This window comes from Danio rerio, chromosome 24, assembly GCF_049306965.1.
Source record: "Danio rerio strain Tuebingen ecotype United States chromosome 24, GRCz12tu, whole genome shotgun sequence".
NCBI classification, from domain to species: Eukaryota; Metazoa; Chordata; class Actinopteri; order Cypriniformes; family Danionidae; genus Danio; species Danio rerio.
In genome coordinates this window covers 40,707,275-40,735,000 of record NC_133199.1, presented here as the reverse complement: position 1 = coordinate 40,735,000, position 27,726 = coordinate 40,707,275, and the positions used below count along the sequence as shown (strand labels likewise).

At 37.2% G+C, this 27,726-nt stretch overlaps 1 protein-coding gene and 1 long non-coding RNA gene across 14 annotated transcripts in view; one reads left to right on the top strand and one right to left on the bottom strand.

The window, feature by feature from the left end:
• Positions 1-27,726, bottom strand: part of kcnc3b (potassium voltage-gated channel, Shaw-related subfamily, member 3b) — a 143,122-nt gene that overhangs the window by 105,304 nt on the left and 10,092 nt on the right. For 8 of the 12 annotated variants that reach the window (XM_021470206.3, XM_021470207.3, XM_021470208.3 and 5 more), the window contains exon 2: positions 7,802-8,470. In XM_021470206.3, coding sequence (XP_021325881.1) covers positions 7,802-8,419 — 618 coding nt within the window. In that variant the 5' untranslated portion in view covers positions 8,420-8,470. 12 annotated transcript variants of the gene reach the window in all.
• LOC137489270 (uncharacterized) overlaps positions 12,065-27,726 on the top strand; it is a 28,824-nt gene continuing 13,162 nt past the window's right edge. The window contains exons 1-3 of one of the 2 annotated variants that reach the window (XR_012399541.1): positions 12,065-12,561; positions 19,207-20,839; positions 20,997-23,695. This is a non-coding gene — a long non-coding RNA (uncharacterized lncRNA). Of the gene's footprint in view, positions 12,562-19,206; positions 20,840-20,996; positions 23,696-27,726 lie in introns of those variants that run through there. The other variant, XR_012399540.1, reaches the window with a different exon arrangement.

Genomic DNA, 27,726 nt, shown 5'->3' with positions numbered 1-27,726 from the left:
ATTATACTTTATTTATAGATAAAGGTCTGTGGCTCTGCATATAATGACTTTATCATGCTGGAGTTTATAGCCGTTTCACTTTACTTCAGGATGCATTAATGCCGCGGTCCGCTCCGCAAGTCTATCAGAGACATTCATAAATATTCCTAGCATATCTAATCAATGTTGGAGACCATACTCGCTACACAAACGCACTAAATCACACTTCAGCCGCGTTTATTTGAGAGCGCAAGACAATCTGCACTTGAGCAGCGAATATTTGAGGGCGCACAAGAAGTTTTGTGCACGAACAGAAAAAATCTGCGCTCAAGCAGAGATTGACATGCTCATAGGCTATTACAAATATGCGAGCTCGACTTAATACTGCACCCATGACATTTGTCAATGAAAATACGCCACATGTAGAGGTAGATCTGTGTAAAATGGCCAACAGAGTCTGCCGGCACAGCTGGAAAAAATTCTAGAGGAAACACTGTATTATTATAGATTATATTATTTTAAATTGCTGAAAAACTGTAGAGTTGAATTCTCAACATCAAACGTCGACAGAGCAGAGATCAACATCCCATGCAAAAAAAGTACAAAAGTAACAACAAAACAAAAGTAAACTGTAAACTGTACTGTTGAAAGTGTGCTCAAATCAAAGAAATCATAACCGTACGTTCACACCGAAAGCGGCACGAGCGTCAAAACTCGCTACATTGATATAGTATTTAAAGGAGCCGTTGCAGCATATCAGTTACATTCCTGCATAAAACATGTTTCTAGCGTGAAAATTGTGCGCACTTCTTATCAAATTCATATAACAATGGAAGATCAAGTTGCGTGTGGTGTGGCTTTGCTCTATTTATCGAATATGTGTCCATTTGTCTAAAATATCCTGAAGCAGCAGTACTGTTTTGTACTGTCACGTCGCGTGAGTTTCCCTGCTTTTTTTGACATAAATTTATATAACTTTAATGAACATCAGTAACTCGCCAGTAACTTTAATGCATGTTCCTGTAAGAAAACATTGTAAATCCGGCGACCGCAATCATCAAACCCTTGGGAAAAACTGTGGTCGGAACCAAAGTTCACAGGTCTGTGTTCTCTGAACTCCGATCAAGCGGTGGACGTCTTCATTCTGATTGCATGCCGCTGAACCGCGTCATAGCTCATTACCATAAAGTTGACTTGATTTTAACTCTCCTCGACGCCCACGCCAGAGAAGACGCGCCGCGCTGCTCCTCGCCGCCGGCTCTCATTGAAAATGAATGACTTCCGGCTACTTTTACGCTCTCGCTGTTTCGGTGTGAACGTACGGTAAGGATTTGTACCTACAAACCTCTCAATTACCAGCCAACCTATTAAGCGTGCACTGCATTGTAGAGAATAAGATGAAAAGAGCACTTGGGTTTACCAATCAGCTGCTTTAAATGACTTTTGAGTTAAGAGCATGTGAATTGAGCGCTGGACTGAGTGTATAGAGTTTTGTTTAATTGGAAAAAATTCTTAGAATTTTCAAAAATCAGTACGATCAAACAACTTATGTTAAGCCAGACAAGAAATCATAGTATTTAATGTACTCAAAACATTCCATAAATGTCAATGAAAATGTTTATTAATCACTTCGCAAACGTTACGGGAATGTTCTCTGAATGCTCCAAACGCAGTGTTAAGCCTGGCCTGAGAATGATCCCGATAGGCCAGTGGTGTCCAAACTTGGTCTTGGAGGGCCGGTGTCCTGCATACTTTTAGTTCCAACCCCAATTAAAAACTCCTGAACCAGCTAATCAAGCTCTTTCTAGGTATACTAGCCTTCCAGGCAGGTGTGTTGGAGGAAGTTGGAGCTAAACTATGCAGGACACCCCTGGTTAAGGTGTGGCGACAGGTGGTAAGGTGGGATGCTGACAATCAAAAAACATAAGGTATGTCATTCATGACCATTTATAGGGGTTTAGTCTTGCAGTGATTGGATAATAATACGATTAATTTGTCCTTGATCCTCACGTGCTTCTCTCGAAATTAGTTGATAAAACTTCACTAAGGGTTTGATTCTACTACAAAGCTCTCAATTACCAGTCAACCTAGAACACACACACAGGATTGTAAAGAATAGCACACTTGGGTTTACCTGCTTGGTTACCAAGCTGCTTTAAACAACATTTCAGCTACTATCTGGTTAAAAGCATGTAAATTGAGTGCTGGACTGAGGAGCTGTCCATGAGTAAAGAGCTGCTCGATTTGTTTAGTTGGAAACAATTCCTAGAATTTTTTTAAGTCAGAACGATCATACAACTTATGTTAACCGAGTTCAGAAAACATGATATACTGTAGTAACGTTCCCAAAACATTCAAAATGTCCATTTTAAAACAAAAAAATTATTCACAATTGTCTACTCAAATGTTAGCCCCATTCACACATACACACCTTTCCGGAAAATTACCGGCAATTTTCCAGAAAAGGTTGTATGTGTGAACAGGGTCTTTTTGAATATACCGGTAAATACGTTCTGGCTATTTTCCGGAAAGAGAAGTTGTAACATTACCGGTAATTGGCCGGAATGCTGCGCTGTGTGAATGCAGAAGGAAGATTGCCGGAATAAGCGTGTGCACGTCTAGAACGTGCTGACGTGAGACGTCTGCTTTAGCCAATCAGAACAGTCAGAAGCATTCACGTCTGCGCGGTTTATGAGAATAAAAGCCTTAGAATATTTTACCAGACATATTTAGCAGCTAGAAGTTAGTCAGATCACGTTTATGTTTATCTTAATGCCAACCGTGTAAATAATCATCGATAAGATGCTTATGATAAGCCGTTGTTTGTTTACCTTCAAGCTTTGCGTGTGCCCATGAAACAGCCCATGAGCGCCAGCACACACCCATATCATGTAACTCTCGACATGCGAAAGTGTTTCTCTATATGTTTTCATGGAAGTTGTTCACAATATTGATCCATCCACAGAGTTTGTAATTGTCAAATGTTTACAAATACAAGCGCAGCCGTTTAGAGCTCATTTCTGGTTAATGATGTCAGAATTTACTGTATTTTGCGATGGATGTGTGAATGCTCTTTCCCGGAAAAATTCCGTAACGTCCTCGCCTGTGTGAACAGCGCTTTTTTAAATTTACCGGTAAAGTCGTTGCGGAAATTTTCCATATATTTATATATTCCATATATTTATTTTCCATGTTGTTTTATCCCTTCTCTAACATTCTCTGTACAAATAAACGACTCCCAACATTCAAAATGCAAAAAACTATAAGATAAAAATGCTTCTGAAAACATTACATCAATGACAAATAATGTTCTGTTAATGTTACTGGAAAAACAAATGTTTATAAATTTGACAAAACTTTTCTTGAGCGTTCCCTGATAGCTTGAAAACTGTTTAACAGCACAACAAGAGTATATACTGTTGTTCAAACTCAAGGACATATATAACGGTTCAAACCTTCAAACCTCTCAATTACCAGCCAATGTATTACACTGCACACTCAGCATTTTAAACAAGTCGCAGCATTAAAAATAACTTTCAAAAAAAAATTCTTCTGAAAAACATTCCATAAATGACAAATAAACGTTCTGTTAATGTCACTGAAAGAACACTTGTTTATAACTTTAACAAAAAGCCTTACTTTAGTATTTCCTCATAGATGTAAAATAAAAATCTGTAAAAGTCGTTAAATTACAGAAATTTACCGTAAAATAACAGATATTAAATTACATAAATAAACCAGAAGTTTAAATTTAATGAAATTTCTGTAATTTAGTATTCATTATTTTACGGTTTATTTCTTTACTTTAATGGCTGCTATTTTACGTTTTTTTCCGGCACCCCAGCTGTCAGACATAAACCGTAGAATTACATTTTTTTTTTTACAGTGTAGAAAACTGTTTAACAGGTGAAAAGGTGTATATACAGTTAAAAGTATGCTCAAATCAAGGACATATATATAAGGGTTTGAACATATAAACCACTCAATTAACCACCAACCTATTACACTGCCCGCTCAGCATTGTGAAAAATAAGACAAAAAGAGCACTTGGGTTGACCCATCAGCTGCTTTAAATGACACTTCAGCTGCTATTGTGTCTAATGAGCGCTGGACTGAGGAGCTGTCCATGCCTGCAGGGCTGCTTGATTTTTTTAGATGAAAAATTTCCTGGAATTTTCTAAATCAATACAGTTGAACTGACGACTAAAAACTTACATTCAAGAAATCATCATTTATGAATGTTCAATTTTTTTTTTATGTTTCAAAAATGTCTATGCAGATGTTGTTTTATTCCTTCACCAACATTACAAAAGTGTTCTCTGAACGTTTAAACAAGTCGCAGCATTTAAAAAAAAACTTTCAAATAAAAATTCTTCTGGAAAAACATTTCATAAATGACAAATAAACGTTCTGTTTAACAGATCCGAAAGAGTAAATACTGTTGAAAATATGCTCAAACTCAAGGACGTCTATAAGGGTTTGAACCTACAGACCTCTCAGCTACCAGTCAACCTATTACACTGCACACACAACTTTGTGAAGAATAAGACAAAAAGCACTTGGGTTTACCCACCAGCTGCTTTAAATGACATTTCAGCTACTATTTAGTGTAATGAGCGCTGGACTGAAGGGCTGTCCATGCATGCGTAAAAGCTGCTCGAATTGTTCAGTTGAAAAACTTCCTACTTTTCTAAATCAGCACAAACAAGCAACTAATGTTAACCAAGCTAAGAAAACCTTGTAGGTCACACTTTATTTTGATGGTCTGTTTGTTGAATTTAAGTTACATGTCAACTAATTCTCATTACTGCAGGTTGGGGTTAGGGTAAGTTAATATGTGCTTGCAAAGTTTCTTATAGTCTATTAAATGTCTGTTGAAGGAGCAGTATCAACAGATATCAAGCAGACAGTCTACTAATACGCAGTGTTGCCACATTGTATGTTAATGTTCCCAAAATTTTTGAACATATAAACAAAGCACAACATTCCAAAAGCAAAAAAACTTTAGAATAAAAATTGCTCTGAAAACATTCCATAAATGACAAATAAACGTTCTGTTAATGTTACTGGAAGAACATTTGCTTATAACTTTAACAAAACCTAACCTTCCCTGCTTGCTATAATCTGTTTAATGTGTCGAGTAAAACTAAAAACAGGACATCTATAAGAGTTTGAAGCTACAAACCTTTCAATTACCAGCCAACCTAATACACAAGCGCAGCATTGTAAAGAGTAAGACTAAGGTTTGCCAATCAGCTGCCATAAACAACATTTCAGCTACTATTCAGTGTAATGAGCGCTGGACTGAAGGGCTGTCCATGCATGCGTAAAGAGCTGCTTGATTTGTTCAGTTGAAAAACTTCCTAATTTTCTAAATCAGCACAATGAAACAACTTATCTTAACCAAGCTAAGAAAACATTGTAGGTCACACTTTATTTTGATGGTCTGTTTGTTGAATTTAAGTTACATTGCAACTAATTCTCATTAGATTATAAGTAGACTGTTAGGTTGAGGTTAGTGTGAGTTGACAAGTACTTGCAAAGTTTCTTATAGTCTGTTAAATGTCTGTTGAAGGAGCAGTATCAACAGATATCAAGCAGACAGTCTACTAATACGCAGTGTTGCCATGTTGTATGTTAATGTTCATAAAATTTTTGAACGTCTAAACAAGTCACAACGTTCTGTTAATGTTACTATAAGAACATTTGCTTGTAACTTTGACAAAGCCTTGCTTAATGTTCCCTGCTTGCTATAATCTGTTTAATGTGTCGAGTAAAACCAAAAACAGGACATCTATAAGGGTTTGAAGCTACAAACCACTCAATTACCAGCCAAACTAATACACAAGCGCAGCTTTGTAAAGAGTAAGACTAAGGTTTACCAATCAGCTGCCATAAACAACATTTCAGCTACAATTTGGTGTAATGAGCGCTGGACTGTATGTCTGTCCATGCATGCAAAGAGCTGCTCGATTTATTCAGTTGAAAAACTTCCTACTTTTCTAAATCAGCACAAACAAGCAACTTAGGTGATCCATGCTTTTATTTTGGGAAGACTTGACTATTGCAATTCTCTGTATGTGGGTATTAGTCAAAATTCCCTAAACAGATTGCAATTAGTACAAAATGCAGCTGCGAGACTTCTGACAGGGACTCGCAAGTTTGAGCACATATCCCCAGTTCTTTCCTCTCTGGGCTGGCTGCCTGTTAGGTCAAGGATTGATTTTAAACTATTAATCTTTGTTTTTAAATCCTTAAACAATCTGGCACCATCATACTTATCAGACCTGCTACACGTATACAATCCTGGTAGGTCACTGAGGTCTTCTGATGAATTTATTCTATCTGTACCAAGGTCCAGGTGTAAGCGAAGTGGGGATCGGGCTTTTGCTGTTGTCGCCCCAAAACTCTGGAACGAGCTTCCGCCCCACATCAGACATGCTCCAACTCTACCTGTTTTTAAAAAGCGTTTGAAACACCATCTTTGTTCTTTAGTATTTGAGCCTTTTTAATGTTGAGGGATTTGCCTTATGTTTTAATTGTTATTTATGTGATGTAGATTTCATGTTTAGTATTGATTGTGTTCAGCACTTTGGGCAACGTTGTGTTGTAAAAAATGTGCTATATAAATAAACTAAACTTATCTTAACCAAGCAAAGAAAACCTTGTAGGTCACACTTTATTTTGATGGTCTGTTTGTTGAATTTAAGTTACATGTCAACTAATTCTCATTACTGCAGGTTGAGGTTAGTGTAAGTTAATATGTGCTTGCAAAGTTTCTTATAGTCTATTAAATGTCTGTTGAAGGAGCAGTATCAACAGATATCAAGCAGACAGTCTACTAATACGCAGTGTTGCCACATTGTATGTTAATGTTCCCAAAATTTTTGAACATATAAACAAGGCACAACATTCCAAAAGCAAAAAAACTTTAGAATAAAAATGCCTCTGAAAACATTCCATAAATGACAAATAAACGTTCTGTTAATGTTACTGGAAGAACATTTGCTTATAACTTTAACAAAACCTAACCTTCCCTGCTCGCTATAATCTGTTTAATGTGTCGAGTAAAACTAAAAACAGGACATCTATAAGGATTTGAAGCTACAAACCACTCAATTACCAGCCAACCTAATACACAAGCGCAGCATTGTAAAGAATAAGACTAAGGTTTACCAATCAGCTGCCATAAACAACATTTCAGCTACTATTTGGTGTAATGAGCGCTGGACTGAAGGGCTGTCCATGCATGCAAAGAGCTGCTCGATTTATTAAAAAAAAATCTTAATTTTCAAAATCAGCACAATTAAAGAATTTATCTTAACCCAGATAAGAAGACATCATACATTTATAATCCCAAAACATTCAGAAGGTCAATTTAAGAAAAATGTTTCATAAACGTTTACTCAAATGTTGTTTGATCACTTTGCTATCATTACAGGTCTGTTCGCTGAACGTTTAAACAACTCACAACATTCCAAAAGCAAAGAAAACTTGATTCCAAAAACAATACATAAATGATCAATAAATGTTCTGTTAATGTTACGGCAAGAACAAAACCTTGCTTAATGTTCCCTGCAAGTTCAAAACAGTTTAATAAGTCGATTAAAACTAAACAAGGACATCTATATAAGGGTTTGAACCTACAAACCTCTCAATTACCAGCCAACCTAATACACACGCAGAGCATAAAGAATAAGACACTTGGATTTACCAATCAGCTGCTTTAAACCACACACCATCTATCTTGTTAGAAGCACATGAAATGAGCGCTGGACTGAGGAGCTGTCCACGCGTGCAGAGGTGCTGAATGGTCACTCACCCGCGCGTATTTGGACGAGTATGGGTCCTCGAAAAGCGCCCAGATCCGCGGGCGCCACACGCGCCACCAGCCCGCTTTCCTGCCGTCCTCCTGCAGGCACAGCCGCTTCAGGTCTCCGTCTCCTGCGAGCGCCGGGTCGTCGTCCGGCACCTCCGGCTCGGGTGTCTCAAAGCTGTCCAGCGCCTCCTCCGCGTCCCGGTGCTGCCGGTAGTTCATCCAGCAGCACGCCTCCACGTCGGTCTCGTCGATGCCCCAAAAAGCGAGCTCCTCCTCGAACAGCGGGCCGCACACGTCGTTGGGGCAGTGCAACTTCCCCGTCCGGTAGTAGTTGAGGATGAACGAGAACACAGACGGGTGCCGGTCGAAGAAAAACTCGTCGGACTTCGGGTCATAGTCGAAGTTGCTGAAGGCGTCCGGTTCAGTGAGCCACGACAGCCGCGTACCGGGGAGCGTCTTCAGGGTGCTCCGGTACGTCTCGTGCCGCACGCCGCCGCAGTTGATGACGATTTTCTCGCTTTCCGACGGGCAAGTCATGTCGGCGCTGTAACATGCTTTGTTGGACGACTTGTTCCCACCCTTGCGCCCTTTGAATGAGGAGACACACACCGAACTGAGCATAGGGGAGGGAGAGGAGGAGAAAAAACGGAGAGGGGAGGAGAGAGGAGCGGTCTGCGGGGGGGACAGGAGGAGGGAGGGAGAGAGAGAGAGATGGGGAGATGGTTAGTAGAGGTACAACATGGAGGGGATCTTGCACACATCATATTGGGGTCCCGTTATTCATATCACAAAATACTGCAGTGATATGAAGGTTGCATGTGACCTTGTGTGTGTGTTTTTTGGACAAACTTGCGTCGTGTGTGCTTGATGCATGGAGCTTTATGACATTCCAATGCATGCATACATGCCAAACACTCAAACATAAACGGTTCTGTTTCAGAATGTTTGGAATCTTAAATTTGCAATGCATGTCAAGCACTTATAACGGATACATTTTAGAATTTCTGGATCCTCTTAGTAAACAGTTCTAGAATAATCACTTTAGAATAAACATTTGAGACCCGCAACCACAAAGCCAGTCATATTTAGCTGAGATATTTGGAAAAACTGGAATCGGAGTGTTTGAAAAACGAAACATTGAAAAAAAGAGTTCTTTACATTTCTATTTGAAGTGCTAAGCAATGCACATTATAAAAAAAATAATTTAAAAAGTAAATAAAGTAGGTAATGTACAAAATATCGTAAATGGGACGTGGTCTTTATTTATTTTTCTAGTTACTTTTGGCATAAATGAAACATCCAGAATTTCAACTCATACACTTAATTTTTGGTTATAAACACAAGACTGGCTTTGTGGTTCAATGTTACATTTTAGAACCTCATTCCACGCTAAATAAATGTCTGTGCAGTGCAAAGCAAGATGCATGTATGCCAATAAATAAGCTTCATCTTTAGGAGTGTGGGTAATATAGAGCTAAAAATGCACACTACTTATGAGAGAATGCTGTTTAAATTAGTTTCTCGCACTGCAGGATCTCCCTTGAGTATATTGTGTCAAATACTAAACAACACAGATATCTGTAAGACACTAAAAAAGATCAGAGCATATTTCATTTCACACAGAACCGTTCAGAACAATACGCTTTTTGATAACAACAGGATCAGGAAAACATTTGTCTCTTAGCATTTGTTATATGAGGTTTAAGTTTATTTATTAAACAAGGTTTTTGTCCAGTGTAACTCATAAATGATGATAAAGCTGAAATAAACTGAATAGAATTGATTGGAATAAAACTATAACAAAATGTATGTTTTGAGCACGACATAACTTTCACTCAAACAATTCTGCATTATTCTGTCTTTCATAACACCACAGATATCATAACAACAGCGTTTCAGCTCAGAGTGCTCAGGCAAACATAATGAAAGTACTCAATGTATGAAAATAGAATAGAACAGATTAGGACAGAATAGAATAGATATAACCATATATAAAAGAAAAAAAAACTAAATGATAAAAAGAGTAGAATAAACCGTAGAACAAAGAGAACTGAACCTAACAGAGTTGACAGAATAGCACAGACCAGAATAGAATTTACATGAACTGATATTATAGAATGTAGCACAACATTAAATAACAGAAAAGACAGAATAGAATAAAACAGAATTTATTGAGGAAAAGAAAGGAAAAATAGTAGTAGAGTAAAAAAAGAGCACAATATAATAGAATAGAATAGATCAGGACAGAATGGAATAGATTCAAATAGATCACGACAGAATAGAATTGATTAGAATAGAATAGATCTGGACAGAATAGAATAGAACAGAACATGACAGAATAGATTAGTTTAGAACAGAATAGAATAGATCAGAATAGAATAGATCAGAACAAAATAGAATTGACATAATATAGAAATGAAAAAAACTGAATGATAAACAAAGTAGAATATACTGTAGAACAAACAGATCTGAACCTAACAGAGTTGACAGAACAGCCCAGAACAGAATGTCATGGACAGAACAGAATTTTCATAAACTGATATAATAGAATGGAGCACAACATTAAATAACAGAAGAGACGGACAAAACAGAATAAAAGAGAATTTATTGAGGAATAGAAAACGAATTGATAAAATAATAGGGCATAACAGAAAAGAATAAAATAGAATAGAATGGAATTACTGGCCAAAATAGAAATGAAAAAGGCATAACAGAAGACATTAGTCTTCCAGCATTGAATAGAATAGTACAAAGCACAATAGAAATGAACATAATATAGAAAAGGAAAAAAACTATGAAAAGAACAGAGTAGAATATAGAATAGACAAAACTGAACTGGACAGAGTAGCATGGAATAGACTTTTATAGACAAAATAGAACAGATTTAATTAAAGAGAGCATAATATTACAGAATAGACAGAATAGTATAACACTGAATTCATTGGGGAATAGAATTGACAGCTCAGAATGAAATAGAATAGAATAATAGACGTCATGAAATGATCATAACAGCAGAAGCAGAGGGAGGTGGAATTGAATAGAACAGAATGGACAGCCAATAATAGAACAGAATAGAATAGAATAGAATAGAATAGAAATAATACAAAGATCAACAGAAGCAGAAGAATGAGGTAGAATTGAATATAGAAGAGAATGGACAGCCCAGAATAGAATAGAATAGAACAGAACAGAATAAAATAAAGTAGAATAAACATAATGACAATATCATAACAGGAGAGGCAGAGGGAGGTGGAATTGAATGAACAGCCCAGAATAGAATAAAATAGAACAGAACAGAAGAGGCACAATAAAAAGATTATAACAGAATAAGCAGAAGGTAAAATGGAAAATACAACAGAGTAGACAGCCCAGAATAGAATTAGAATAGAATAGACATAATGAAATGATCGTAACAGAAGAGGCAGAAGGAGGTGGAATTAAATACAGAACAAATCGGACAACCCAGAATAGAATAGAATAAAATAGAATATAACAGAACAGAATAGACAGATCGAGGCACAATGAAATACACAACAGAATGCACAGCCCAGAATAAAATAGAATAGAATAGAATAGAAGGGACAGAGCGTAATAAAATAGAGCAGAATATAATAGACAGATCAGAGAGATAAATCGCATAATATTTCATCAAGTAGAAAAAAAAAAAAGATTTAGAACAGAATTTTACCAAATAGAAAATTACATAATAGATCAGAATGTAGAGCAGAAAAAACGAATGTAAAAAAAACAGCAGAATGCAGGATTGAATCATCATATAAGTGTCAATTGATCATTTTAACGAGTCATTAATGCCAAAAAACAGAATTTGAAGTTTTGCATGAGTCATGAATGGCAATCAAACAATTCTGCATTATATTGTCTTCAAAAGATCACCACAACAGCACAGCACTGAAGCACTTCAGACACACACAAAAAAAATGTGCATAAACGTAAGAGCATCAACATCCTGTGCTTGTGGAATACACATACTCTATCTTTCTCTCTCCTTCTCAATCCATCAATCTTTCAAACGTCCTCTGGCCTGCAACTCTCAAAGCAACACCACTGCAAGATACAACTGAGACTATTGCGACTGATTAAAATTCTCTCTGTCTCTCTCTCTCTCTTTAAATGAAGCAGCTAATAAGTCAAGAGCTTCGCTGCAGCTTCATTGCATGAGCGAGAGAAAGAGAGAGAGAGAAAGGTGCTCATTATGCACTGTAGCAGGAGGGGTGAAGAGAGAGAGAGAGCTTTAGAGTGAACAGCGCAGTGTTTTGCTGCAGTACACCCCTGACTTTGTGCATCCCTCCAGTAAAAAGATCTGAAATGCTTCTGATTGGGTTGCTTTTAAAAGTATTAATGCACTCCGTAGCATTCTGCGCTCTCTTTTTTTCATCCCGTCTCTGTTCGTCCCCCTTTCTTTACCTTTCCTCCTCCTCTCCCTCACCAAACGCAGCCCCCCACCCCCACCGTCCATCCCTAGCTCTCCAATTCCGCATTCAGGAATCACAGTTCACCGAGAAGCACTCTGGAGTCCTGCATCACTCACTTTTCTCCATGCATTTCACTTTCTTCACCCATTCTGAATGGTTTGATCGTGAACACTTTTAGCTCTTTTGCATGCTGGAAACTCATTTCTAGTTGTCTGTTGTGATTCTTTTCCATGCAGACTGAAGTCAAAGTTAGTCAACTTTTGCAGAGCCGCATTTAAAAAGGCTCCAGCATGAGGAAGCCTCAAAGAAAGTCAAGATGGCACTTAAAAGGTAAGACTTTGTTTACTTCTGACAGTGAATGCACTGCAATGGAGAACTATTTCTGTTCTACACTTGCTGTTAGTTCAAACTATGCATTTAAAATGAGCTGAATCGACCCAATTCTTGAGGGTTTTTTCAATTGTTTTATGTTTAATCAACTTAAATGTGTAAAACTTAACAAGTCAACTTAACTCCTTCATGTTGTCCCGACACAGATTGATTCCACACAGTTCATTCATGTTGTCCCAACATAAATCGATTAGGATAACTTAACAAATTTAAGCAGATTGAACATAAATAATTGAGTTGTCCCAAAAAAAGCTCAAATTTCAGCTCATTTTAAATAAGTAGTTTGAGCAAGCAGCTAAAATAATACTTTGAGTGAGTGTATCTACACTGTGAGTTACAAATCAGGGTGTGTTTTACAAAAAAAAAAAAAACATTTGCTAAATTTCTCATGCTTTATTGATTCGTTATTAAGTGCATTATGTACACTAAAATATTTTGTGTATATAGTTACATATTTGGTACATATTTAGTTACATATTTTGTACATAGTTACTATATGTTCATATTGTACATGCTGTATAGTCGCCATTTTTTAAAGACTTGTGTGGAAAATGTACAATTACAACATTAAAAGGATTGTAAACAATATAAGCAACGTACAGTGAATGATTACATGCCTTACAGATCTATCGCTTAAATTAATATTGGAATGCTGTACTTTAGGATATTTGTGTGTTTACATTAAATAATCTAACAAAAAACCTAAGATTATGGTTTAAATTTTTTAAAATATTTTTTTCTAAAAAAAAAAAAAACAACATTCAAAATATTAATAAAAATGTTTATTTTATTAAAAAAATATTTCTAACTTAAAAAAAAAAATTAATAAAAAAAAATAATAATAATAATAAACCTGACCAAAGATTGCAGTGCAAAAAAATTGTAATATGTCAGGAGGAAAAAAAAAAATCACAATTTAAATAAAATAAATAAAATTTTATTATATTTAAATTTTATTTTTATACTTTATTAAAAAATATTTTTAATTTAAATAAAAAATAAAAACCTGACCTAAGACTATGGCGCAATAAAAATGTAATGTAAAAAAAAAAGAAATCACAATTTAAATAAATAAAAATAAATAAATAAATGCAATTCTACTTTATTTACATTTTATTTTTTTTAGTTTTTTGTACAAAAAAATTACATTTGAAATCTTCTTATCAAAAAAATCTTATTAAAAAAATATTTAAATTCTTAAATTTTAATAAAGAAAACAAAAATCAAGAGAACCATTAAAAATATTACATTTAGTTCAAATTTTGTTAAATAAATAAATATCTTATTTTCATTTAAATGTATCATCCATCCATTCCTAAAGATTTTCTAAACTAAATTCATATTTTAATGAGTATAACTATTAAATAAAACTTTTTTCTTAAATCCACCTAAACATATTGTCCATATTTACTGACAAATTGATTAAAAATATAATCTATAATTTCAAAACGGGGCGACACGGTGGCTCAGTGGTTAGCACTGTTGCTTCACAGCAAAAGATCGCTGGTTTGAATCCTGGCTGGGTCATTTGGCATTTCTGTCTGGAGTTTGCATGCTCTCCCCATGTTGGCGTGGGTTTCGTCCGGTTGCTCCGTTTCCCCCACTGTCTAAAAACAAAAACATTGACCGTAGTGTATGTGTGTGAGTAAGTTAGTATGGATGTTTCGAAGTACTGGCTTGGAAGGGCATCCTCTGTGTAAAACATATGCTGAATAAGTTGGTGGTTCATTCCGCTGTGGTGACCCCAGATTAATAAAGGATACAGAGGAAAAATTAACGAATGAAGGAATTTTTAAAGAGGGTGTACTCATTCATGCTAAGCACCATTTAAACAAATAGATTTATATATATATATATATATATATATATATATATATATATATATATATATATATATATATATATATATATATATATATTCATCATCATCATCATATATCATACCAGTTTTTTTTCATATGTGTAAAAGGCTCTGGAAATAGTGAGTTGAGAGCAGTTCAGGTGCATAAATGTGAAAAAGAGATCACGTTAATGAAATAATGTGATACTTAGATGAACCCAGAGGAGGGATTATGAATGAAAACTATTTGAAAAAGTGAGATAAGCGAATGCGCAGATGGAGGAAAAGTGAGAAAAGCTGCTATAGAGGTCGAGGGGACAGATATGAGAACATTAAAATATATAATGGTAATAATAATGAGAAAAAAGGAACAGCTTTGTTAAATTTTAAAATAATAATAAGTGCAGAGTCAGTAGTTTTAATGGAGCTGAATTCAGCACCGTGGACAGCAGCAGACCTATGCAGTAAAACGTGTGTGTAGAATCATTTTAGATTACAGTTTGGTTGTATTTGTAAATATTCTTGGGAAAAAAATATTTTAAAAACAAGGATTGTGCACAGTAAAGTAGTTTTATATTTTCAAGTCAAAATATGCATATACACTCACCGGCCACTTTATTAGGTACACCTGTCCAACTGCTTGTTACGCAAGTTTCTAATCAGCCAATCACATGGCAGCAACTCAATGCATTTAGGCATGCAGACATGGTCAAGACGATCTGCTGCAGGTTAAACTGAGCATCAGAATGGGGAAGAGAGGTGATTAAAGTGACTTTAAACATGGAATGGTTGTTGGAGCCAGACGGGCTGGTCTGAGTATTTCAGAAACTGCTGATCTACTTGGATTTTCACGCAAAACCATCTTTAGGGTTTACAGAGAATGGTCTGAAAAAGAGGAAATATCCTTGAGCGGCAGTTCTGTGTGTTTCAACCGAGGTCTGCAGAAGAGCCTCTCTGAACACTCAAAACGTCCAACCTTGAGGCAGATGGGCTACAGCAGCAGAAGACCACACCGGGTGCCACTCCTGTCAGCAAAGAACAGGAAACTGAGGCTATAATTCACACAGGCTCACCAAAACTGGACAAGAGAACATTGGAAAAGCATTGCCTGGTCTGATAAGTCTGCATTTCTGCTGCGACATTTGGATGGTCGGGTCAGAATTTGACGTAAAAGCATGGATCCATCCTGCCTTGTATCAACGGTTCGGGCTGGTGGTGTAATGGTGTGGGGGATATTTTCTTGGCACACTTTGGGTCCATTAGTACCAATTGTCCATCATGTCAACGCCACAGCCTACCCGAGTATTGTTGCTGACCATGTCCATCCCTTTATGACCACAGTTATGACTTCCAGCAGGATAACGCACCATATTATAAAGCAAAAACCATCTCAGACTGTTTTCTTGAACATGACAATGAGTTCATTGTACTCAAACGACCTCCACAGTCACCAGATCTCAATCCAAAGTGGTGGAACGGGAGATTTGCATCATGGATGTGCAGCTGAAAAATGTGCAGCAACTACATGATGCTATCATGTCAATATGGAGCAAAATCTCTGGGGAATATTTCCAGTACCTTGTTAAATCTCTGCCACGAAGGATTAAGGCAGTTCTGAAGGCAAAAGGGGTCCAACCCGGTACTACTAAGGTGTACCTAATAAAGTGGCCAGTGAGTGTAATTTACTTATTTTGAATGTATTTATGTTTATTCTTAAAGACCAGTAACCATTGCCATTTGAAGAATCACCAGGACCCTAGATTCAGCTCAAAATCTTCTTTAATATGCATATAATTGACTTTTTAATAGGGTGAATGCACAGGCACAGTGAAGCATTATCAAACTGTGCAAAATATACATTAAAAATGCGCAGAATCAATTATGGTTTGTTGATTTTAGAGGATAAGATTAAGACATATGTTAATAACCGCGAAAAAAAAGAGACCAACATAACGATCAGGCAAAATGGAGCTTTCATAATTTCATTCATTTTCCTTTGGCCTAATCTCTGACTTAAAGGTTGCCACAGCGAAATGAACCACCAACTATTCCAGCATATGTTTAATACAGCGGATACACTTCCAGCTGCAACCCAGTACTGGTAAACACACATACACTCTCACTCTCATAAACTAGGGCCAATTTAGTTCCTCAAATTTACCTATAGAGCATGTGTTTGGACTGTGGGGGAAACCGGAGCACCAACATGGGGAGAACATGCAAACTCCAAATGTTAACTGACCCAGCCAGGACTCGAACCAGTGACTTTCTTGCTGTGAGGTGACAGTGCTAACCACTGAGCGACCATGCTGCCCACTTTTATTTGATTTATTTGATTATAGATTTGTACTTAATATAGGTATAAAATTATGTTGCAGAAAGCAATTTTATTATAGTTTATGGTATTTCATGTAAAAAAATAATAGAAATAACCAACATAATAATGACGATAAGAAGAAAGAGATGAAGAACTTGGGAACAAACGAATTTAAAAAACATAATATAACAAATATCAAGCTCAGTAAAGTGAACTATTATAAAAATCAGAACTAGTTTGCGATTTTGAGTCAATGAAATCTGGAAAAAAAAATTATTAAAATGATTAAGAATTGGGGGTAACACAGTGGCTTAGTGGTTAGCACTGTTGCCATACAGCTAGAAGTGCGAGCTGCCCCAATTGGCATTTCTGTGTGGAGTTTGCATGTTCTCTTCGTATTGGCGTGGTGTTCCCCCAGGTGCTCCGGTTTTCCCCACAAGTCCAAACACATGCGCTATAGGTGAACTGGATGAATTAAATGGGCCATAGTGTATGTGTGTAAATGAGTGTGCATGGGTGTTTCCCAGTTCTGGGTTGCATCTGGAAGGGCATTTGCTGTGTAAAACAAGCTGGAATAGTTGGCGGTTCATTCTGCCGTGGCGACCCTTGATGAATAAAGACACTAACCTGAAGGAAAATGAACGATTAAGAATTGTTTTGTATGAATACGTTAAAATATTCAGTTTTTTAATGCAAAAATAACAGAAAAAAAATGCTCCACAGGACTGAGAGGGTTAATATTTTAATGTGCCGAATGTGTCGAATGTGTGTGTGTGTGTTTGTAAAGCAGGCACCAGAACTGAGCTCAGCAGCAGCGGTGACGTTTCATTTCACTTATTTATTTATTTATTTCTATTTTTTTGGCGAGAGGGAGGAGGGTCTCGGAGAGAGAAGGTGAGCCAGAAAAAGAGCAGATAACAGAGAAGCAGGCAGGAAAAAAACGCAGGGCTTAGAGATCATGTGAGCGGCGTGAGAAATCCTCAAGCACAAGCTGAGGGAGAAGAGGTATAATTACCAGAACATTGTGTGTGTGTGTGTGTGTGTGTGTGTGTGTGTGTGTGTGTGTGTGTGTGTGTGTGTGTGTGTGTGTGTGTGTGTGTGTGTGTGTGTGTGTCACAAAACCTGCACAAAAAAGACAACACAGCGAGAAGTAAAAACGCTGTTAGCACTGAACAGGAAATGGAAGCTGAGGGAGAGAGAGAAAGAGAGAGAGAGAGAGAGAAAGAGAGAGAGAAGAGATGAAGAAGAGATAGAGATATTGAGAGAGAGAGGAAAAAGAGAAAGGTTGAGAGAGAGAAGAAAAAAAATAAGAGAGAGAGAGAGCGAGAGAGAAGGAAAGGGAGAGCAGTGGAGACTGCAGTGACGCTAATATACATTAGCAGTAACACTGCAGCAAGAGGGGGAGGGAGAGCAGAACAGATCAGGAGAACCAGCAGAGAGAGGGAGAGAGAGAGTGAGAGAGATTTTAAAAGACTGGAGAGAGTGAGTGACGAGTGTTCCTGTACTTGGCCAAAAAAATGAAATAAATGTAAAGCCTGTTCATGAAAGAGCGAGAGAGGAAGAGAGGGCTGGAGAAGAGAGACTGCAGGCGAATGAAATGAAACACGATCTTAAAAATTAAAGGTGCCAGGAGGAAGCACATTTTTTTCCCACAGTGATGTGAATATACAGTTGAAGTCAAAATGATGTGCCCTCCTTTTTTCCAAATATTTCCTGAATGATGTTTAACAGAGCAGGGAGTCTTTCAGTGTTTCCTATAATATTTAGCAGTTTTAAATTTTTAAAACTATTTTAAAAGGTTAATATTATTAGCCCCCATAAAGGGTCACGAAACACCAAAACACATTTTTTGAGATATTGAGTCATCGCTAGGCCCACACGGAATCTGCGCAAGATTTTTAGACCATCATTAATTCTGTTTATTTACTTGAGTAAATTTACTTGAGCTTTTATTCAGTAATTTATTACTTTTTATTTTATATAATAAGGTTTTAGTTATGATACTCCGCTGGATACTCCCAAAATAATTCCACAGAAATCCATAGTTTACCAAAATTCTCAGCAGAAATAGCACAAAACGTCCGCAGATTCCGTCTGGCCCTGGTCATCTCGATGCTAAAAACACTATAAGGACACATATACTTCACTAAAAGTCAAAATTGGTTGTTTTTGCATTATTTAGAGTAAATTCGTTCTTCCGTTTTGAAACGCATTTTTGAAGCTGCGTCACATCGATTAGATCTTGCATGTATTCCAGTGTGGACAGTGGCTATCTGTACCTGCGAGTGCATTGTCGACGTCTCTGAGTGTGCAGCATAAATTCATGAGTAAGACTTGGTTCAAACCAATCAGCGCGCTCTATTGTGTATGCGGTGCAACTTCATTAATATGCATGATCGCTTCGAAGACTTTCTTTTATCTGTTACAGTGTTCAGACAGCAGAGACGCCATGTTGTGTTGCCAAAACAAGTGGAAGAACAAGAATTTGGAGACATGGGTCGTCAGCATTGCGTTATTAATTTATGCAACGAAGGTTTCGTTTTCATTTCCATGCTATGAGAGTGCAGCTGGACCCACGTGTGGACTACAGTGGACGCGACATGCGGCAGAAATACGTTTGTAAGGAACATTTTACCCGAGAGCTTTTCGCATCTGGAAATGGCGAAATCCAGATTTGCCGCTCATCTCCTTTAAAAAAAGACGCGGCTCTAGTTGGTGTTGATTGTCCCGTTTCTACAGATTTGGTAAGTGTGTGATCAGTGGTCTTTGTTTGTTTATTCAGATGGCAAAGTTAGTTTGTAACGTCAGCAGTACTCTTTCAGTTTTTAAAGACACACCTTAGTCAAATGATTTAGCCACTAAGTTTACAGTACGTTAATATCACTGCAATATTATAGGCTAAAAGATGTGCTGTAAATGCGGCTCTCCGAATGTAAACATGTAAAAACCTTAAACTATTACTGCCGTGTTGAATTTTCGCTGCATTTTGTGACAGAATAGTCTACACACACGGCTTTCTGACGCTACCCAACTAGTGTATTTAAGTTAGTGAGAACTGCTGAAGTTTTTTTTCTCCTATTCGCCGTGAGGTATCAAATATTCGATTAAAACTACACTCTTCCAGCAGTTCATCCTCGCATCTAATATCTCGTTTGCCATGGTGGGCATAAAGGAAATGTTCCTGAATGAAAGTGAAAGAGCCCAACTGCAGATAAAGTCAACAAATTAATAATTTGGCAAATAATTCGATTATTGATGTCCATGTAAACACAGTCACTGACTTTCTCCCCTCCGTCTGTGTTTTTTTTGCCTCTGTGAAAATCAGCGCGCGCACAAACGAAACTCCTATTTAATGCCAAATCTTCCCTCTTTCCCTCCCCCGATAACCTTAAGAATGCAAAGTATTTTCCCAGAGATGGGTTGCGGCTGGAAGGGCATCCGCTGCGTAAAAATGTGCTAGATAATTTGGTGGTTTGGTGATTAATAAAGGGACTAAGCCAAAAAGAAAATGAATGAATGAATGAATGAAAGTATTGGCTATTTGCAATATTATATAATCATTATATAATAAGTGGAATGAAATAATCTCAAAATGACAATAATATCGCTTATCGCAACTATTTCTGTGACAATAAATCGCACAACAAAAATCGCTTAACATGACAGACCTAGGAACAGCCAGCATAGTTTTTTCAGTCTATTTTTCCTCTGTGTTCCAGGACTGTGGCTCTGGCCTATGTATCAGTAAGTACATCAACGGAGTGCTTTCAGACTGACTAACCACTGAGCCACCGTGCCACCTCAAATATAACATTTAAAATATTTTGCCACATGTTTAAGGGTTGCTATACATGTAGCACATAAACATTTTTGTTCTAGTTTTCTGCTTCAGAGATCTGAAGGGAAAATGAAATCATTTATCATCAAAATTATAGGATTATAATCATGTGGGTGTATTGGTAAGAATATCAGTTTGTATGCTTAGATTTTTCTTTTTTGTTATGTGAAACAGCACACACACACACAAGGATCCTAACACTATAATAATCTAGACCAGGGATGTCCAAAACTCTGTCCTGGAGGGCCGCTCTCCTGCAGTTCAGCTCCAACTTCCTTCAACACACTTGCCTTGAGCTATCTAGTATACCTAGAAAGAGCTTGATTAGCTGGTTCAGGTGTGTCTAATTGTGGTTGGAACTAAAATATGCAGGAGATCAGCACTCCAGGACTGAGTTTGGACACCCCTGATCTAGACAAACCTGCTTTGATTGGACTGTATATCAGTACTGATGCTCAGAGCAAACAAAAATGCAAATGAAAAGTTAAAAAATCAAATATGATAGTTTTATTAATTCTTTTGAAATGGATAATTTTGTCCTCTTTGGATCTGTGTGAAGGCCTACACTGTAAAAAATGCTGGGTTCCACACAATCGATTTGTGTTGGGACAACATCAGTGGTACAAACTAACTAAATATAAATTCTGAATTACTGTAATTGAGTCATTTTTCTCAAAAATTGGAACTTACTAAGTAGTTCTAGAAATGTGTACTTTATTTTCCCTTGAGTACATTTTTAGTGCCGTATCGGTACTTTAACTTCTCTACTTTTCTTCAGCCTGCAGCCACTACTTTATTTCCTCTTGTCTATGGGGATTAGAAAAATCAGGCCTGTGATTTCTGTCCAATCAAATCACACATAGAAGGTAAATCGCCTTATAATGAGCTACCTCAAGACATGAGCGATTTATAATTACAGCTAACTGTTAGGAAGCAGTACAAGTGTCCAAGATGATGTTTAAATTCATCACACGCAATTACTCAGACTGTTTAGATCAGAGGTGGGCAAACTACAGCCCGTAGGCCAAATGCGGCCCGCTGAACACTTTCATCCGGCCCGCGAGGGAGTTTTTAAAATGTTGCCTCTCAGTAACGGTTTGGTTTCAGAATTAGTAAATTAATGATGCAATACAAGTGAACGTCATGTGATGGCAGTATTGCACACGGTACAGTTAGTGCAACCAGTAGAATTAGAACACACTCTCGAATATTAAAATGCACTTGACTGTTAATGACTGAAAAAAAAAAAGAAAAATTGACTCTGAATGTCGTGTGTTTAAGGAAGAATGGACAACAAAATACTCCAACAATATCAGACAGAAAGCGGTATGTCTAATGCCAAGAAAGTATTGCTGTTTTTAAAAACTACAAGCTAAGGGGCAGATCACACCACTGCGTTCCAAAAACGCAAGGTGCACCGCACTGCCTTTTTGCTGACAATAAAAAAAGGAGCGCAGTGCGCTTTTTTTATGTCGCTAGGCAACGACTGAATCAGCTGGCATTTTGCGAGAGTGTTTTCGCGAGACATTTGTTGGTACAGACATCTATTGTGTGCGTTCTTTGCAGTTTTTTCTTGTCTTTTTAATATTGTCCATATTGATATCGGAATTATATTGTATCGACCGAAATTAAGAAATATATCGTGAATCGTGATATAATGTTTTGACATATCATCCAGTCCTATGTCAGGGCAAGTAAAAATCGGAATCATTTGCCCGATTTGACCAGTAGAAAAAATAGCATTGAACCCTGGTCTAGATATGTGTTGGGTGATATAACAAAAATCTCATATCACAATGTAAGTAATCGCACATATAGTTCCATAATCTGACGATATAGTACCATTTCTGTAAATAATCATTTGTTTTATTTTGGCTAGAGTAAAAGCTGTTTTCAATTTGAAAACCATTTTACGGTCAACATTATCAACAAAACAAACCATTGTTATACAATGACTTGCCTAATTAACCTAGTTAAGCCTTTAAATGTCTCTTTAAGCTGAATACTAGTGTCTTGAAAAATACCTAGTAAAATATTATGTGCTGTCATCATGGCAAAGATAAAATAAATCAGCTATTAGAGATGGGCTATTAAATCTATTATGATTAGAAATATGTTGAAAAAAAATCTGTTCTCTGTTAAACAGAAATTGAAGGCAGGCTAATAATTCAGGAGCTCTAGTCTGCATTAATGCATATTAGGCAGTTCCGGCATACATATTAAGGCCTTCTCTCTAAGATAAACAGCAACTGTCCAAATCAGCTCTGCTACACTAAAGAAAACACATCATGTTGCCTCTATTAAAGTCTCCTTTTCTCCCAAAAATGCTTTTAGAGCCTCACATGAGCCTGTCTGGTGCAGTGCTGCCCCAACAGGCCATGAGGAGAACTGCAGTGATGCGGCGATGCTGCAGATCCTCCCCTTTGCAGAGACACACACACACACACTCCTCTCATCTGATCTGTGCGCCAACAATTTCAACCATTCTATCGAGACATTCATCAAAAAAACGCGTCTTCCTCTCTGCCTCCTTCAAAGGTCAAAACATCAGATCCACTGATGCAGAAAGAAATATAGCATGAATGAGCAGACAGAGAGGCCGATAAAAGGAGCTCATCCCCTGCAGACACTGGCTGTTTTCTAATACAGAAATGCTTGAGAAGGAAAAGCCAAAAACAAGTGCACTGGTATCATTTAAATCCTCTCGGACAGACAGACAGTCGGAGGATTCACGTGACACACTGGTGTTGGCTCTATTTCTGCAGTTGTGTATGGCAGGCCGCTTCCACATTCTTCATCTATAATCTGTATTAGGGCTGTGCAATATGATTATATGTACAGCTGAAGTTATTATTGTTCTTAGCTATCCTGTATGTTTTTTCACACAATTTCTGCTTAACGCAACACATTTTTAGCACATTTCTGATCATAATAGTTTAAAGTGTTTTTTAAAATTATTTATTAAAAACAGCTTTTATTCTAGCCGAAATAAACAAATAAGACGTTCTTCAGTAGAAAAAATATTATCAGACATACTGTGAAAATGTCCTTGCTCTGTTAAACATCATTTGGGAAATATTTAAAAGAGAAAAAAAAAAAAAATCAAAGGAGGCTAATAATTCTGACTTCAACTGTACATAAGTCTAAACTGTGGTCAATGGAGAAAAAAACTACTAAGTTACTAGTTACTAATCAATAAATACTATAATAAGTAGTTCTAGTATATATTTATCAGGCATTACTAATCAAATGAATACAATACGTACTAGTTACTAATAAGTACTACTTAATAGTTACCAGCAGGGCTTGACATTAACTTTTTTGATCACCAGCCACTGTGGCTAGTAGATTTCCAACAACACTAGCCACTCTCCATTTTCACCAGCCACACTTTTCTTGCTGGAAAAAAATATATTTTGCTTAAATTTGACTTTGACATGCTAAATGACTTGATTTAGATGTTGTGTTATGTCCACATGACTTCTCATTCATTTAGCTTCTTGTGTGTGTTGTGTATTAGCTTGCTCAGTGTGCATGAGCAAATGGGCTGTGTCGCAATGCAATCAGTTTTTATTTCATGACTTTTCAAGGCTCAAAATGAAGGATTTACCAAATTGATCTCTGACCACATCAAATAAGTATTTCTTAGCCACAATTTTTAACGTGTCAAAACAAGGAGAATATAGCTTTATAGGTGCACTTTTTAATTCAACAAAACTTTTCTTTAAAAAAAAAACATTACATTTAATAAAATAAGTATTGTCATGTCTCTAAAATATGCAAAATCTGTCCTGGCTTAAATTCCCAGATCACCAGTTAACTGCACATAAATGAGGTGTTAATCTCCTATTAAAGCAATGTTATCGTAAGGTATGATAATAAAACCGTATTAACAAAAAATAACTGTAAGCAAAAGAAAGCAGGTGAAACATACTGTGCAGGTTAATGTTAGGCCTGTTAATAATCTCTTCTAAGAATTGTTAAAATGAAAGCAGTGACCGCTGCTGCTCACAAAAGAATATGTGTATTTTTTTTATCTAGAGCTTTTGAAAGCAGCAGGACTGTGGGTGCACGATCATCGCTCTTTGTCCAGTCTATTTCAAGGGCAACCGATCGCAACCTCTAGGCCAGTTGCGCGCTTCACATCAGCTGTTAGCGCGAGTGATCATGCTCTCATTCTGTATTCATCTGCCTTCTTTTGTTCGCGCGAACGCAGTCGTGCTGCTTCTCGATTCTAATATCACATTTGCACGAATATTGGGCCATGCTTACTGTCGAACCCTGCTTTTAAGAAAACTACAATTTAAAAATTTACATTTACATTTAGTCATTTAGTAGACGCTTTTATCCAAAGCGACTTACAAATGAGGACAAGGAAGCAATTTACACAACTATAAGAGCAATAATGAATAAGTGCTGTAGGCAAGTTTCAGGTGTGTAAGGAAAGTGTAAGAAGCAAAACATTAGTAATTTTTATTTTATTTTTTGTAGTTACTGGAGGAGTCAGAGAGGGAGTTGCATATTAGTAAGGAAAGTGGAGACTAAATAGTTGAGTTTTTAGTCGTTTCTTGAAAACAGCGAGTGACTCTGCCGTTCTGATGCAGTTAGGGAGTTTATTCCACCAACTGGGCAGATTGAATGCGTGAGTTCGGGAAAGTGATTTCTTCCCTCTTTGGGATGGAACCACGAGGCGACGTTCATTCACAGAACGCAAGTTTCTGGAGGGCAGATACATCTGCAGAAGTGAGAGCAGATAAGAAGAGGCGCAGCCAGAAATCGCTTTGTAAGAAAACATCAGAGCTTTGAATTTGATGCGAGCAGCAACTGGCAGCCAGTGCAAACGGATGAGTAGCGGAGTGACATGTGCTCTTTCAGGTTCATTAAAGACCACTTATGCTGCTGCGTTCTGAAACATTTGAAGAGGTTTGATAGAGCTAGCTGGGAGCCCGACTAGTAAAAATGACTTCCAACCAGCCAAAGTGGCTAGTGGAGGTGTCTGCCTAGCCCGCCAGAGCTGAAATCAACCCGCATTTGGCGGGTTGGCAGTTGTTAATGTAAAGCCCTGGTTACCACTGTCTAATGAACAGTACTAGTAGTCTATATCAGGCGTTCTCAATTGGTGTGGCCATGGGACCCACATTTTTACATGGTCTACAAGCTGCGACCCAAATATTTAGGAACTATAATACAATTTTAGGAATTATACTTAATTTGTATTTATTTGTTAACATACACAAGTAGTGACAGATAAATCATAAGAAAATCACCAAGACTTACAAATAAACACTATTTTATTGTTGCCATTTAACAAAATGTATCAAAATATAGAAATATTACAAAGTAAAAACGACAAATACTGTAAGCAGTGGTTTGGGTAAGGAAAAGTTCAGTTACTATGAACCAAACTGAACTGTTAATCAAACATGCTGTATGGTTTCTAAATGTCGTTTTAATTTAGGAGGTTTCATGCTCTCTTGTGAGAGCACCTCACTACTCATGACACACTGAGGCTTTAAGTCTTTTTTGTCGTCAATATATGTAAATCCACACTTTACATATTCAGGGTCGTACTTGCGCTTTGACATATTTATTGCTATAATTAAATAAAATTTCACATGTCAAACGGCATGGTTGTCGTGCAGGCATTTCAAAATAAAAGTCAAAATAAGTAAAAAATTAAACTTTTTTTTTTTGACCACACACTACACGACCCACTGAAAATGTTCCTGTGACCCACTTTTGGGTCATGACCCACAAGTTGAGAAACACTGGTCAATATAATATATAAACACTAGATATACAAAGCAGTAGTATATAACAAGTATCTAATGCAAAAGATAAATGGGGTATCAGTATTTTAAGGTGTATTTGTTACACGTTCCGTGTACTTACAGTAGTTAATACAATTAATTATGCATAATTACATGTGATCAACCATAAACCTATTCTTCTAACCATAACCATACAGTAAGTAGATGGTAATTAATGTGGTAAATAAAGTATCTAATGTTACTCAGGAGTTAAACAAATAGTTGCACTGTAACAAGCACACCCCAAATAGCATGAAAACAGATGTGTATGGGTTTAATGTGAAAATGGCTTGCCATAGCACTAAACGCATCTCTCTGTGATGTGCAAGTGTGTGTGTGTGTGTGTGTGAGACTCTCACATTTTCATTCAGCGACGCTCACAGACTGCAGAGAAGAGCAGACTCCATATTGTCTGCTTCAGCAGCTGTGCAGAAAAGCGGTTTCTTCCTTAAGGGCAAACTACGGTTCTGAGCTACCTGTGAGCACAAATAACAGCTCATTATACTGCAAACAAAAGAGCCACTGGCTGCCGGCGCATCAGACCTCGTTTTGGAAATGCGCTGCTCGCTAAACTGTAAATGAGACATTACAGATGCTGGACTAGAAGGGTTTAAAAGAGAAACGACCTGGCCAGAAAAGGGTGAGATCAAAAACAAAGTGTGGAAATCCGAGAATTCTGTTGAAGACAAATTACTAAAATGATTCATAATGTTGCTGCTCCTTCATTAAGATCAGAACACATCTCAAACTACATTGTCCATGATAAGAGGGGAGTGTATTGTTCCTGGCCAATCGTCTTTCAGAGCCACCAGTCTATGGTATGCTCTTCCAACAGAATTAATCTCATGCACAAACTACAAGATGTTTTCACGCCTGACCAGGAGGTGGTTTGTCGAATCAAATTTGTACACACTGAGTGTTGTGTTTGGTTTTGTGTTTAGTCTGTATGTGATTGAGTCTGTATGTTTTAAATTGGCAATTTCATTTATTTATTTATTATTATCATTATTTTTGGGCGGCACAGTGGTTCAGTGGTTAGCACTGTCACCTCACAGCAAGAAGGTCCCTGGTTCAAGTCCTGGCTGGGCCAGTTGGCATTTCTGTGTGGAGTTTGCATGTTCTCCCCATGTTGCCGTGTGCGGGGTGTGGGGGTGCTTCAATCTCCCCCACATGCGCTGTATAGGTGAATAGAATAAACAAAATTGGCCGTAGTGTATGTGTGTGATTGAGTGTGTATGGATGTTTACCAGAGCTGGGTTGCAGCTGGAAGGGCATCTGCTGCGTAAAACGTATGTTGGAT